The sequence below is a fragment of the Caenorhabditis elegans genome, chromosome V (assembly GCF_000002985.6).
Source record: "Caenorhabditis elegans chromosome V".
NCBI lineage: Eukaryota > Metazoa > Nematoda > Chromadorea > Rhabditida > Rhabditidae > Caenorhabditis > Caenorhabditis elegans.
In genome coordinates this window covers 1,466,573-1,479,759 of record NC_003283.11, presented here as the reverse complement: position 1 = coordinate 1,479,759, position 13,187 = coordinate 1,466,573, and the positions used below count along the sequence as shown (strand labels likewise).

Genomic DNA, 13,187 nt, shown 5'->3' with positions numbered 1-13,187 from the left:
GTGCTCCGAGAGCCGGTGAGCACAAGTCGAGTGGCATCAGGTCAAAAGTAAAGAGATGCTCTCGGGGGGTGTGTTGTGCTCTATAACATCTGAGGGCTCTTGGGGGCTCTGGAAAAAATGGGTAATTGATTTTATTGTTTTTTGTCGTCTGGACGTCATGGAAAACAACAACTGACATGTTCTGAAGGAACGGATTTATTTATTAAAAGAAAAATATTTTTTTAAAAATTCCAGAGAAAATGGGAAATCAGAATTACAGACAAGAAAAGTCATAATTTAACAAGAAAAAAAAAGTTAAAGGCACATTTTTGACGGGCTTGGATGGTCCGAGAGACTAGTAGTACCAGAAAGAAATTGTAATTTGTGATTGGGATTCAATTGGACAGGCTTAGATTCTTTGGTTGGACATCAGGTCGCTCTTCACGCTCTTCTCGTCGAGGTCCGACATCTCGGAGGCCTGTACTTGGAAGAGGGACTCGAGTCCGAGGGACGCCTTGAGAGCACGGACCGAGGAGGCGTAGAGCATACGTCTGCGGACTGGGGCGTTGTCTGGGCAGCTGAAAATAGGAGTTTGGGAAGTGGAATGTGGAAATACATGGAAATTTTTTTAAAGAGATTCTTGTTAATGGCCGACATTTTGGTGGCCGAGTTTTTCTAGTTGATGGCCGAGGTTTCCTAGTTGATGGCCGAGGTTTTCTAGTTGATGACCGAGGTTTTCTAGTTGATGGCCGACATTTTGATGGTCGAGTTTTTCTAGTTGATGGCCGACTTTTTGGTGGCCGAGTTTTCCTAGTTGATAGCCGAGGTTTTTTAGTTGGTGGCCGACTTTTTGGTGGCCGACTTTTTCTAGTTAATGGCCGACTTTTTGATGGCCGAGGTTTTCTAGTTGATGGTCGAGTTTTCTAGTTGATGGCCGTGTTTTCCTAGTTGATGGGCGACTTTTTGGTGGCCGAGGATTTCTAGTTGATGGCCCACTTTTTCTTGTTGATGGCCGATTTTTTGGTGGCCGAGTTTTCCTAGTTGATAGCCGAGTTTTTCTAGTTGCTGGTCGAGTATTTCTAGTTGATGGCCGAGTTTTCCTAGTTGATGGCCGAGTTTCTCTAGTTTATGACCGACTTTTCCTTGTTGATGGCCGACTTTTTGATGGCCCAGGTTTTCTAGTTGATGGCCGAGTTTTCTAGTTGATGGCCGAGGTTTCCTAGTTGATGGCCGGTTTTTTGGTGGCCGAATTTTTCTAGTTTATGGCCGACTTTTTGGTGGCCGAGGCTTCCTAGTTGATGGCCGACTTTTCCAACGAGAATTTCAGTAAATTCGTTCATTTTTATCAACTTTCTTGGTTTTTTGTTTGGACGATTTTCTAGATTTTCCAGACGCGAAATTTTACGCTATCTGGTCTCGACACGACAAATTTTTGTTAAATTCAAACAGGTATGCGCCTTTAAAGAGTACAGTAATTTAAAACATTCGTTGCTGCGAAATTATAGTGTTACCGTTTTTTTAACGCAAAAATGCGGACAATTTCGAGCATTCCGGCTTGATCTACGTAGATCTACAAAAAAAGCCGGAGTAGAGACGCAGAGTTCTCAACTGATTTCTCATGGTTAAGAACGTGCTGACGTCAAATTTTCTTTGGGAAAAAAATCGCGCATTTTTTCTAGATCAAACCGCAATGGGACAGCCTGGCACCACGTGTATGTGTAATATTTCAATGTTGAAACTCACTATTGAACGAAGATGACCTTATTGAGTGTGCTGGTTCCCTCGGCTCCCTGTCTTTGGACAGTAACCTCGACGTCGACGGCAGCATATCTGCAAAAAAGGATGAATTGAATCGAGATTTCCGACGAGTTTTGTTGTTTGATAATTATCCAGACAAGAAATTTTGCGGTTTTTTTGCACCAACTGGTCTCGACACGAAACTTTTTTGTTAAATTCAAAATCATATGTGCCTTTAAAGAGTAATGTAGTTTCAAAATTCCATTGCTGCCAAATTTTCATTAATGTTTCACAGTTTCTTAATATTTATGTGAATTTTTTTCGATAATAAAACATTCCATGGAAACAATAATTTTGAAATTACAGTACTATTTAAAGACGCACACCTTCTTTTCTCTGCATTCATTTAACTAGTAAAAATTAGTCGTGTCGAGACCTAGCACCGTATTTTGGCGCAAAAACACAACTTTTCGCGTAGAATACACGCGACATTTAGGCTCAGACTAAGACTTAGTGTTAGGCTTAGGCTTATTCTTAGGCTTAGGCTTATGCTCAGGTTTAGGCTCAGGCCTAGTCTCAGGCTTAGGCTTACCTGCACTCCTTTCCGTCCTCAACAAGCTTCTTCATCTCCTCAACGAACTCGGCGTACGGAGCATTCTTCTCTCCGACCTTCTCGACGACGATGGCGGTGTCATTTTTGTCAATCTGATTATTTTTTGATTTATTTTTTTTCGATTTATTTATTTTTTAAATTTTTAAAAAATCAAATTTAGAAAATTATTTAATTATTACGGGAACAGAAAACTCTGAAAATGCGTACTGCACAACATATTTGACGCGCAAAATACATCAAATATCTCGTAGCGAAAACTGCAGTAATCCTTTAAATGACTACTGTAGCGCTAGTGTCGATTCACGGAAACCATTTATAAAGAAAATTGCAATAATTGAGCCCGTAAATCGACACAAGAGCTACAGTACTCATTTAAAGAATTACTGTAGTTTTCGCTACGAGATATTTTGCGCGTCAAATGTGTTGTGCAGTACGCATTTTTTTTTTCGCAGAATAACTCACCTTGAAGATGATGTAGCTGTGCTGATGCTTGTTGTGGAGAAGATCGTAGGCGTTCTTGCAGGATGGATCAACTTTGACTCCGGAAGCCTGTACTCAAAGGTGTTTGTAATATTTTTCTGGTTTTTATGTCAATTTTTGTTTCCTTTCAAAATTTTCCACGCGTGTTAAAACAATTGTTAGAAACTCCAAACTTGATTTCATTGTGATAATCTTAAAAAGCACAGCACATGAACGGTTTGGTGGGTGATTCTTCAAGGGGATCGGGCAGGGTGGGAAAAAAGTAAGAAGGGAAATGAATACGCAATAGAAGATTTGAAAAAAAAAGAATGGTGAGGAGATGGAGATTGAGAGTTCCAGTGGGGGAAAGTACACTATATAAATATAGAAAGCTTTACAAGAGAGAGAGAATATAATCGTAAATGAGAAGGGATTTACCACGCATTTCACTAAACAATAAAGATACTGAGAATCTGAGGGGATGTCTCAACTTCTTCATAGTACGGAAGGTTACCCGGCACATTGTATTAAATTAGTGGGCACACACAATCACTTGCCCCCAGGAAAAAAACAATCGTCAATCAGGAAAAAAACAGATAAAAATAGAGGATAAATTAGCAATGTTAAGAGGTGAAAATGTGAAGAAGACGCTTAAGAAACATCATCGAAACACATCGCCGCAGTCATGTTTTCAACGGATGATTCTTTGAGGACACCAAAAAAAATGAACAAGTAGTGAGGTTGGTAAGAAAAAAGCACCACAACAACGCACTAGCACATTCAAAGAGCACACGTGAAAACGATCAGAAATCATCAAGCAATGGAGAAAATGCGACAGACAGAGACGAGAATAATCGAGGATGTGACGGCGACGACGACTTCGGAAGAGACCCGTGTATCTAGTGATCTCCGTATTTCTCGCCCAACTTGTTGAGGAGTTCCTTGTGGCTCATCTCGCTCTCGTCAGACACCTGAAATTTTAATAATTTGATTTTTTTTTTCTAATTGTAAAAATTATCGAGATTTCTCACCTGGAACTGAAGGATTTTGCCGGTTCCGAGAGAAGTCTTGATGGCGGCGGCGGACGAAGCGTACACCATCTTTTTCTTGATAGAAGCACCATCTGGGCAGCTGGAAAAAAAATTAGATGGTACAATAATTCACCAATAGGATCAAGCGCTTACATCTGGAGGAAGATGATCTTGTCCATCTTGCTCGTGCCGGCTCCAACACGACTGCACGTGAACTTGAAGTCGAAAACGGCGTAGCGGCAATCGGTCAGATTATCGGTTCGAGACTTCACGTCCTCGACGAATTTGTCGAAAGCGGCCTTGGAAGAGTCATCATAGTCGTCTCCAGTGATGCCGAGCTGATCCTGAGTCACCGCGGCTTCCACGATCACCTTGTTCTCCTGGAAAATGTTGCAATTTAATAGGGAAATCAATAATGTTCATCTAAAACAATTAATTTGAGGATTTTTCAAATTTTTCAACAAAAAAAACAAAAAGTGGCACGAAATTTTTTTAAATTGATCTGATTCAGATTTTATTTTTTAAAAACTCACGTCGATCTTGAAAATGATGTAGCGGTACTCCTTGCGTCCCTCGGAGAGCTTTTGGAAAGATGTCTGCACATCTGGGTCGACCATGACACCGGAACTCTAGAAAACAGGCACACATAGGTTAGGTTAGGTTAGGCAAAAAGAAGAGAAAACCATTCCATTTTAGTGTGAAATTTTGGAAATTCAATGAAAAAAAAACACGCCAAACATAACATTCCAAATTTCTTTCAATTTAAAAATATTGAAGCGAATTAAAATCTCAAACTCACCATTTTGAGATGTTGTTGTTGGTTTGTGGTGGGGAAATAGAATCAAGTTGAGTTTCCTGCAAGAAAAAATGATTTTAATCAATCAATAATCGAATCACGAGAAGGGAAAAACGATAGTGAAGAAGCTCAACACAAAGAAAAAGTGTAACCCAGATAAGAGTCATAAGGGTCATAAGTGTGAGGTAAATTGGTAAAGTGATGGAAACAGAGAGAGAGAGAGAACAAGAGCCAAGAAAGTCCATTGTGATTGGCACAGAAGCAGGATGAGAAAGACGCAAAAAAAAAGAGACGGGGCCGTCCCTTCGGCCTAACCCCCAGCCCCAACAACACAACCGCCAGTCAGAGTGCTTGCCTGTGCGAGCGCGTCCGCTTAGATAGACGAGGACGAGGGACACGAGGAAAATGAAGAGACGAAGAGATAGAGCGAGATAGTGACAAGTAGAGGAGAGGGAGCGGAGAGAAAATGAAACGGGCAGCAACAGCAGCAGCAGCACCCAGCCCGAATGGTCATCTTTTCCGTCCCCTCCCGGAGAGAGAGAGTGAACGATCTGAAGAGCTGGTAGAGAAGAGAGTGAAGAGAGAAAATAGCGAGAACCGAGCAAACATTCGCCATGTGCAACACACACACCATTGTCCCCCGACCTTACTTGCTCTGCCCGAAATACCAAAAAAAAACAGATACGGACTACCTAGTGGTGAATCCGTTTGCACTTTCTCCCGGGCTTCAGTTTCTAGAAAGTACTGACAAAATTAGAAAAAAGTAGGAATGCACTGCTATTGATCGTATGAATCATCATTCAGCATCGAGGAGTACGTTATATACACTATGGTATCAACTGGGAAGGAGAAAGATTAGAAAACCACCCGTTTTTGTGTTGTACACAACAACGAGGAGGACGACGACGGTGTATGAGTCAGCGCATGGCGGTACGAGAATGACGGAGAGGGTTTGGAACAATTTTTGAATTGTTTCCAGACGTTAAAAATATTGAAAACAACATCGATTTCGGCTTTGAACAAGGGGCAAACGAAAAGGACATACCCGGAGGAGGACACACACACAGTGGAAACAATAGTTGATGAGAGTAATTAGCGAAAGGAACTCGGTGCTACGAGACAGTCGAAGCGTATAATCTCCACTTAGCGTACGCGCAGACAACTACACCGCCCATCTACTACCCCCCCCCCCCCCCCCGACATATTCTCTACTTTCGGGTTATTTCAACATCGGGTGAAAGTTCAGTGAGAAAAAAAACATATCATTTTCCTTGAATTCAAGTCGGAATGAGCATTATTAGCATAGAAGTGTTCAGATGGTTTGCGTGGGCGTAGAGAAAGGGCAAATTGACTGTGAGGGAGCCACCAATTGATCGAGGAACGAACAAAAACGCCAACGACGTGGGAGGAGTCAAAGTCATTAGCAATTGCGAAACAATAAGACACGCTCATTTCAGAAATAAAAAAATGAATTAGTCATCTTGAGAATTATTTTTAGAATCTTTTCTAGTCGCTCAGTATAATAATTTGACAGTGTATTTCAAGACAGTGTTTTTCGTATGCAAAAATATTAAATAGTCCAAGAAAACTCGGACGATTTAATTTAAAAGGGGAGTAGAGTTTGTAGTATTTTGCTTAAATAGACAAAAACTGGTCCAAAATCACCGAATTTCATAATGAGACTTCACAAAAAATTTCCAAAAATTTTTCATGGCCGGCCAAAATTCGAAAAAATGGCCAACTATTGCTAAAATCTGAAATTTCGCACACTTTTCTTTGTCACAGCCGCTGGATTTTAGTTTTTCTGAGATTATCACCCTTTAATCCTTATTTTGGTAATTTATCTCGCGGAAATTCGTTGATTGAGACACTTTTTGAGCCGATGGGCATCCAAAAATGATAAAAATTGTATGCCTATCGGCCTAAAAGTTGTCTCAATCAACGAATTTCCGCGAGATAAATTACCAAATTAAGGATCAAAGGGTGATAATTTCCGAAAAACTAAAATCCAGCGGCTGTGACAAAGAAAAGTTTGAGAAAATTCAGATTTTAGCAAAATTTGGCTCTTTTTTTCGAAATTTTGACCGGCCATAAACATTTTTGGATAATGGACCAGTTTTAGTCGATTTAATTAAAATAGCCACAAACTCTACTTCCCCTTTAAATGGTCTCCCAATAAGCAGCCGAAATATTTGGAAAACTGATGATTAGCTACAAAATTATGAAAAAACGAACGACTGTGAGAATTGTTCAAGGACAGTACGACTGCGTATCTTGTGTTTGAACGATGTGTCACTCACACACTTCTCATGGAGACAGACACATGTATTGATTGTCGTCGCCGGGCTCAGTTCGTCAGACGACGAAGGCCAGTCAAATGGTTTCTCAAAACGAGAGAGGATAGAAGAATCAATTGAGGAATATGTCGAAGTGCCAGATGTTGTAATGTGCGACACACGGAGTCGTTGATCGTCGCATCTTCCGGCACTGCTGCAGTGTCCTCCTCAACTACACTACACAACCGCCGCCGCGACCCCACTTCTCAAGAGTGTCCCCGTCCATCCGGCTGTTGGTGTGCCCAGTCAATAGAGGAAAAATTCAAATGGAGAAAAATAAGGTCGACAACGAGAAATGGATGATGACACATGAAAATTCTGGAATCTAAAACAATACAGAACAAAAGTGATGAATCATATATTTTTCAGACATGAAAGCGATCACAGAACGGGGGAAAATAGACCGAACGAACAGAAAACGTCCCGATGTTGCGCCCAAACGCGACTGATTCATTCAAATGTGACCCAGAGAGCGGTGAAGAAGCGGAGCGCCCGCGCTGCGCGCCGCCTGTCCGTTTCGTTTTTTTTTTTCGTTTTCCCCATCGATTGACACAATGGGCCGTCGCCTTCGTCACTGCCGCTGCTGCGCCTTCTTTCTGAATCGTCGGTCCTTGAAAATTAGGGGGATTTCTAGTATTTCGCAATAGCCATGGGACCCGAACAGAAAAAGTGGAGGTTTCGAAACAGAAACTAAAAAAAAACAATTTGAGGAGACACCGGAAATGAGTGAGACGTGACGAAAGCTGAACATATTCAATGGATTTCAATGATGAATAAAATAAAAAAGTGCAATTTTTTTAGCAATCTGCGAAGATTTCATGAAAAACTCGACAAAAAGCAGAGAGAACGGGAGGAACTAGCAAAATAAAGGGGAAAATGGGGAAAGTGAATGATTTCCGCAGACAAGAACAATTTTCGAATAAATTTCCCGCTAAAAAATGAAAAAAAAAAGCGTTTAAATTGCGAAAATTGACGGAGAAACAAAAAAAAGATGACAAAAAAGTGTTCAGCGGATTTGAATTCAAAAATGTTGATTTCGTGGCGAGACCCGATGAAAATTAACGGTGGAGCGCACTTGGTTAATCCTTATTGGAAAGATTTTTAGAGCGAAAATTAAAATTAATTTAATTTCTAAATCGATTTTCAGGCAATTTGCGGATAATTTCTGGCGAAAAATGTTAGAAAAAAAATTTAAAAGCTTTTCGACAACTGAACTGCCTGACGCAAATAACAAAATTACACAAAATCTTTGAATTCTCTCACACACAGAGGGAACAGAAGGCGGCAACTGTGATCTCACACGTGAGCATCATTATAATGTTGCGAAATTTGTTTTAACATTAAAATGTTGAAATCTTATCGAAACTTGGAATCCGAACAGAAAAGTTTAAATTTTAAAACCAGTTCCGCAGCGCAGGGAAAAGTGTAAAATATGCAAATGATCGGCAAAATTGCTCGTCGAGCACTAGGCTCACATTAAGAGAAGAAGATGCGAAATATCGCTGAAAAATCAGAGGATCCCCCGGCGGGAAGGAGAAGAGAGATAGGCAGCTGTTTGTGTATTTGTGTGTGTGTGTGTGTGCAGAGAATTCTTTTGTGTACAGTGGGGGCGAATCGGTTGGGAGATCGGGAAGAAGGAAAACGGGGGTGGAACTCCTAGAGCTCGGCGAGCAACGGGATTTTCTGGCAATACTGATGTGAGAAAAAAACTGAACAATTTTTATTTAGTTTAGAATTGAAATGAGAATGTGAATAAATCATAATAAGAAAATTATATTTCAAGAGAAAATTAGAAAATTACGAATAGAATCAGATTATTGTTTTTGAAAAAATGTACAAATTCCGTTCAACGCATGTCCTGGGTTAGGTCGACTTCACCGCGAAAGGCAGAACTTGTTTCGGCGGCTCTGTAAATTAGTATTACTTTTAATTCGAAATGTTCTATAACCCGGAATGCGTATTGTGCAACATATTCGACGCGCAAAATATCTCGTAGCGAAAACTACAGTAATTCTTTAACTGGCTACTGTAGTGCTTGTGTCGATTTACGGGCTCGATTTTTGAAATGAGTTTCACTTCGAATAGTGATAATATTTCATCGTTAAATCGACGATTTTAATTAATTTCGAAATTGAAGCCCGTAAATCGACACAAGAGCTACAGTAATCATTTAAAGGATTACTGTAGTTTTCGCTACAAGATATTTTAAGCGTCAAATATGCTGCGCAATACACATTCTCAGAATTTTGTATTTCTGTAATATAAATTCCACTCAAATGCAATAAATTGGGTTTTGCTATTACCCAGACGCAATTTTTTTTGAGACAAAATCTTGTTAAGTGCGAAAATATGTGTACCTTGAAGGGGTGCTGTAATTTCAAACTTGTTGCTGCGGAATTTTAATTGATTTTTCATATTTTTCACGATTTGCTAAAAAATTTGATTACAGTTTTCACTAAATACATATATTTTTATGTACGATAACTGTAAAAAATCCATGAAAATTCCGCAGCAACTAGAGTGTTAAGTTACAGTACTCTTCAAAGGCGCACACAATTTTAGATTTAGCAAAAGTTGTTCGTGTCGAGACCGGATACAGTCTTTTCAGCGATTAATTTTCGGAACGATTGTGAAAACAAATACAAATTGGGAAAACTCGGTGACCGACTTCTTTTTCGCAGCCACACCACACGGGGTTCTGGCCTTCCTCATTGAATTTTTCGCGCTCCATTGACAATCGCCTGCCGGACAACGCGTGGAAAAGTGTCGTGTACTCCACACGGACACAAATGCATTTAGTTTTACAACTAAAATCGAGACGCGACGCGACACGCAACTCGCCGTAAATCTACCCCAGATATGACCGAGCCAAAATGGCCTAGTTCGGCAAACTCTTCCATTTCAATTTATGAGGGAAGCCAGAAATTCGGGCCTTTTTTTCAACATTTTCGAGGTGGTGGTCGAGCTGAATACACGTGCTTTGTGACGTGGCCTCGAAAAAGAAAACTCGACCGTGCTCAAAAAATGAATAACATTTTTTTAAAACAACTCACAATCCATACGGCTTGGAATAATGTTCCTCCGAAAATTCAGCAATGGTTGCATGTTTTCTACTTGGCGATGAGGAGCGCATCTGCGAACATCCCGTAAAAGCGATGGTCTTGGCGAGAAGATCGAGGCGGGACGACTTCAACTTTCCATTCATCGCGAGCAGAGCACTGTTCACCTCCTTGGCCGTCTGAAAATATGAGAATAGCTCTGTGAATGTGTAATCATATTATATTACGAACCTGTTCTCGTTCGGATTGCTGGAAATACACGTTGAACTCGACATCATCCTCCAAATTGAATACCAGCATAGTGAATATTCTCTCGATGATATCCATTTTCTCGTCACAAGGACGCTGCCCGTTCTTCATTAAATGAGCTCTAAAATATTCGACGGGCTCTTTCGTCAGCTTTTGTCGGACCATTTCAATGAGATGCTGCTTGCGAACAATAAAGTTGATCTCATCATCCTCCAATATAGTCGGGCAAAGCGTCGTCATTTTTTCAATAGCACTCTCCATTTCGCCAACACAAATCAAGCGGCGAACTTCATTTCTCGCGTTCATATTATCGATATCTTTCTTGGGAACCACAATATTCACCTCTTTGCTGAAAGTCTCTATAACTTCCGAGTATCCATGGTGGAGAAAATGATCAATCACGAGTTGTTGGAGTTCTTCACGTGTCGGATCTGGACGCATCACTTCTTTGTAGTCATTGAATTCGACGTCTTCAGTGTCTGAATGGTGTTCTGATGAGCCAGGAGTTGATGAAGGATCGGCGGATGCGATCGGCTGTGGGCCGATGCGGAAAGCAGCGCGTCTGGAATTTTTGAGATTTATGTGTTCAAGTTAAAATCGTGGGTGGCTATTTTTTTGTTTTTAATATTTTTAATATGAAATTTGGCAATACTAATAAAGTTAAAATAGGGATATGAACTGAAGCTCGGCACGAGAAAAATCGAAACGTAAGAAAATTCGGCAAATTGGCAAATTGCCGGTTTGCCGATTTGCCGGAAAATATCATTTTCGGTAAATTACCAATTTGCCGGAAGTTTTTAAAGCGATTTTTTATAAGACGGAAGCACTTAAAACTGGTCCTATTTTATTCCTGTTTTTCTTGATATTTTCATAGAATTTTCTTACTTTTCAAAATAGATATAGGCACATTCATAGGATGCCTACAATTTTGCCGATTAAAATTGAAATTCTGAAATTACCAAAAAAAATGTGCAAAACCACAACGTGCCGAAAAGTTTTGACAATTGCCGGTGTGCGGCAAATTGGTCGAATTTTCCGAGCATGGCAAATTTTGAAATTTGCTCTATACATCAAAAATTTAAAAATACAATTTTGACCAACACTATTGATTTTTTCCCCAAAAATTATGTAAAATGACACAAAATTGAGTCATTTTTACATTTTTCACACGGAACTTAATCAAAAAAAAAAGACGCGGGTTAAGAATTCAGTACTTTTAGTGCTCCAAAAAATATTTAAAAATATAACATTTTTCGGAATTTGTTAAGCACGGCAATTGTGCCGAATTTGCCGAGCTCGGTAAATTTTGAGATTTGCCGATTTGCCGGAAATCAATTTTTTGAAAAACCGTAGAGAAAAAACTCACGTGGTAGTTGGTAATGCAAAGTTCGGAAACACGTTATCTCTCTTCATCAATGGATACCATTCGTCATCATCCTTTTCCACCTCAACTTCACTGATTGTTGACATCGAATCCCAAGTCATTGCGTCTTCTTCATCATAGTCATCATCTTCCTCTTCATCACCCGTTTCTCCAATGACCTGTCTTCCATTTCCATTGGCGGCTCCATTCGTCTCCATATGATAGACTTCCATATCAGAGTCGTCATCAGGTTCGGCGTCAACATCCAACTCATCTGGACTATCCACATCAATCGCTTCTTCCTCTTCCTCCTCCTCCTCGTCCCCGCCAAATTGATGTCCAAATTCAAAGTCGTCGTCACGATGTTCCATATTAGAGCAGTGGGGGTTGATTCCTCAAATTTAAAGGTGGAGTAGCCTCAGTGGGGAAATTGTTAAAAACCACTCCTATAGTCCCAAAATGACCAAATATCATGATAAAACTTTCCAAAAAATTTTTGAAAATTTTTTATTTACTGTCAAAAAGTGGCAATTACACAGTTTTTGCTACTCGTAATTTTGGAACTCGACCAAAAAACTTATTTTTTCCTACATTTTTTATACTTTAATTTTGTTTTAATTATTTGTATTAAAACATTGTAGGGGTGTGAACATGCGACATTGCCTTGGATTTCCTCAAAAGCTCGTATTTTTCAAAATTTTGGCGATTTGCCAAAACTTTGATCAGAAATTATGAAAAATCTAAAATTTTTTGGAGTGTTTTATTATTATTATGATATTCGGTTGTTTTGGATCATTATAAGTGCATTTAAACAAAACCCCCACTGGCGCTACTCCACCTTTAAATATTAAATATGATATTTCAAATAAGCTACAAAACTCAGGTTCTAAAAATCCACAAAACCCCGAAAATAAAGCCAAGTCAAAATGCAAATCGATAGATGAGAGAGAAAGAGGCACAGAGGTCTCTTCACTCACAAGATGCAATGCGTCTCACTCTCTATGTCTCTTATGGTCTCGTGTTCACATTAGACTTGGTTCTATGGTGACCGAGACATATCGATAGGAAACATTTTTTCGTAATATGCAACCATCATGTGTCATTTGAAAGTGTTTCATGAGGCTATGTCACTGCAAAATTTTAAGCGGCAAAGCTCTACTCTCAACCCCAAAAATTTCGATCTTAAATTGTTTCAGGCCAGTAGAATTGGTCCTGATTTTTTTTGTGCAAATTTTCAATGTTTTTTAGAACGGCTAGAAATAAGTTTACATTCTGGGAAATTTTTAAAAATTTTAAAAAATTTTTGAAAAAAAAATCTAAAAATTTCCTCAATCCACTCCACTCGGTTCAAAAATTTTTCAGATTTTTTGAAAAAATTTAAAAATTTTCAAAAATTTTCCAGAATGCTTACCTACTTTTAACCGTTTTGAAAAACATTGAAAGTTTGCAACAAAAAAAATTTGGAGCAATTCTACAGGCCTCCAAAGTAGTGAAGAAGTGCACTGTAACAGTTTCAGATCGATGCTAGAGGGGTTGAGAGTGGAGCTTTGCCGCTTAAAATTTTG

The 13,187-nt window shown here is 39.5% G+C and overlaps 3 protein-coding genes across 4 annotated transcripts; all 3 read right to left on the bottom strand.

Annotated features, from left to right (window-relative positions):
- Positions 1-183: 183 nt before the first annotated feature.
- On the bottom strand, positions 184-4,674 carry unc-60 (Actin-depolymerizing factor 2). Its single transcript, NM_071026.11, has 5 exons — positions 4,619-4,674; positions 2,792-2,878; positions 2,309-2,421; positions 1,723-1,809; positions 184-557 (listed from the first exon to the last, which is right to left on the bottom strand). Exons 1-5 carry the CDS (start codon positions 4,619-4,621, stop codon positions 389-391), a joined length of 459 nt encoding a protein of 152 aa, NP_503427.2. The 5' UTR covers positions 4,622-4,674; the 3' UTR covers positions 184-388.
- F53E2.2 (Actin-depolymerizing factor 1, isoforms a/b) lies at positions 2,976-4,674 on the bottom strand. The gene is made up of 5 exons (NM_071024.9): positions 4,619-4,674; positions 4,353-4,448; positions 3,973-4,199; positions 3,820-3,919; positions 2,976-3,759 (listed from the first exon to the last, which is right to left on the bottom strand). Exons 1-5 carry the CDS (start codon positions 4,619-4,621, stop codon positions 3,688-3,690), a joined length of 498 nt encoding a protein of 165 aa, NP_503425.2. The 5' UTR covers positions 4,622-4,674; the 3' UTR covers positions 2,976-3,687.
- Positions 4,675-8,654: 3,980 nt separating this feature from the next.
- gid-8 (CTLH domain-containing protein) lies at positions 8,655-12,016 on the bottom strand (the record flags this gene model as incomplete). Of its 2 annotated transcripts, NM_071023.6 has the most annotated exons (4): positions 8,655-8,858; positions 10,005-10,189; positions 10,242-10,821; positions 11,626-12,016. In NM_071023.6, 4 exons carry the CDS (start codon positions 11,991-11,993, stop codon positions 8,798-8,800), a joined length of 1,194 nt encoding a protein of 397 aa, NP_503424.2. The 2 variants fall into 2 exon arrangements, with proteins under 2 accessions (NP_503424.2, NP_001300116.1); NM_001313187.3 differs by lacking the exon at positions 11,626-12,016 and having other exon boundaries at positions 8,798-8,858; positions 10,242-10,700.
- Positions 12,017-13,187: the final 1,171 nt, after the last annotated feature.

Excerpts from the sequence above, each read along its gene's own strand:
- F53E2.2 (NM_071024.9), bottom strand. Across the intron at positions 4,200-4,352 it reads ACATCATTTTCAAGATCGAC|GAGAACAAGGTGATCGTGGA; the intron begins GTGAGTTTTTAA and ends AACATTTTCCAG. Across the intron at positions 3,760-3,819 it reads GCAAAATCCTTCAGTTCCAG|GTGTCTGACGAGAGCGAGAT; the intron begins GTGAGAAATCTC and ends TTAAAATTTCAG.
- unc-60 (NM_071026.11), bottom strand. Across the intron at positions 2,422-2,791 it reads ACAGCTACATCATCTTCAAG|ATTGACAAAAATGACACCGC; the intron begins GTGAGTTATTCT and ends AAAAATAATCAG. Across the intron at positions 558-1,722 it reads AAGGTCATCTTCGTTCAATA|CTGCCCAGACAACGCCCCAG; the intron begins GTGAGTTTCAAC and ends TCCTATTTTCAG.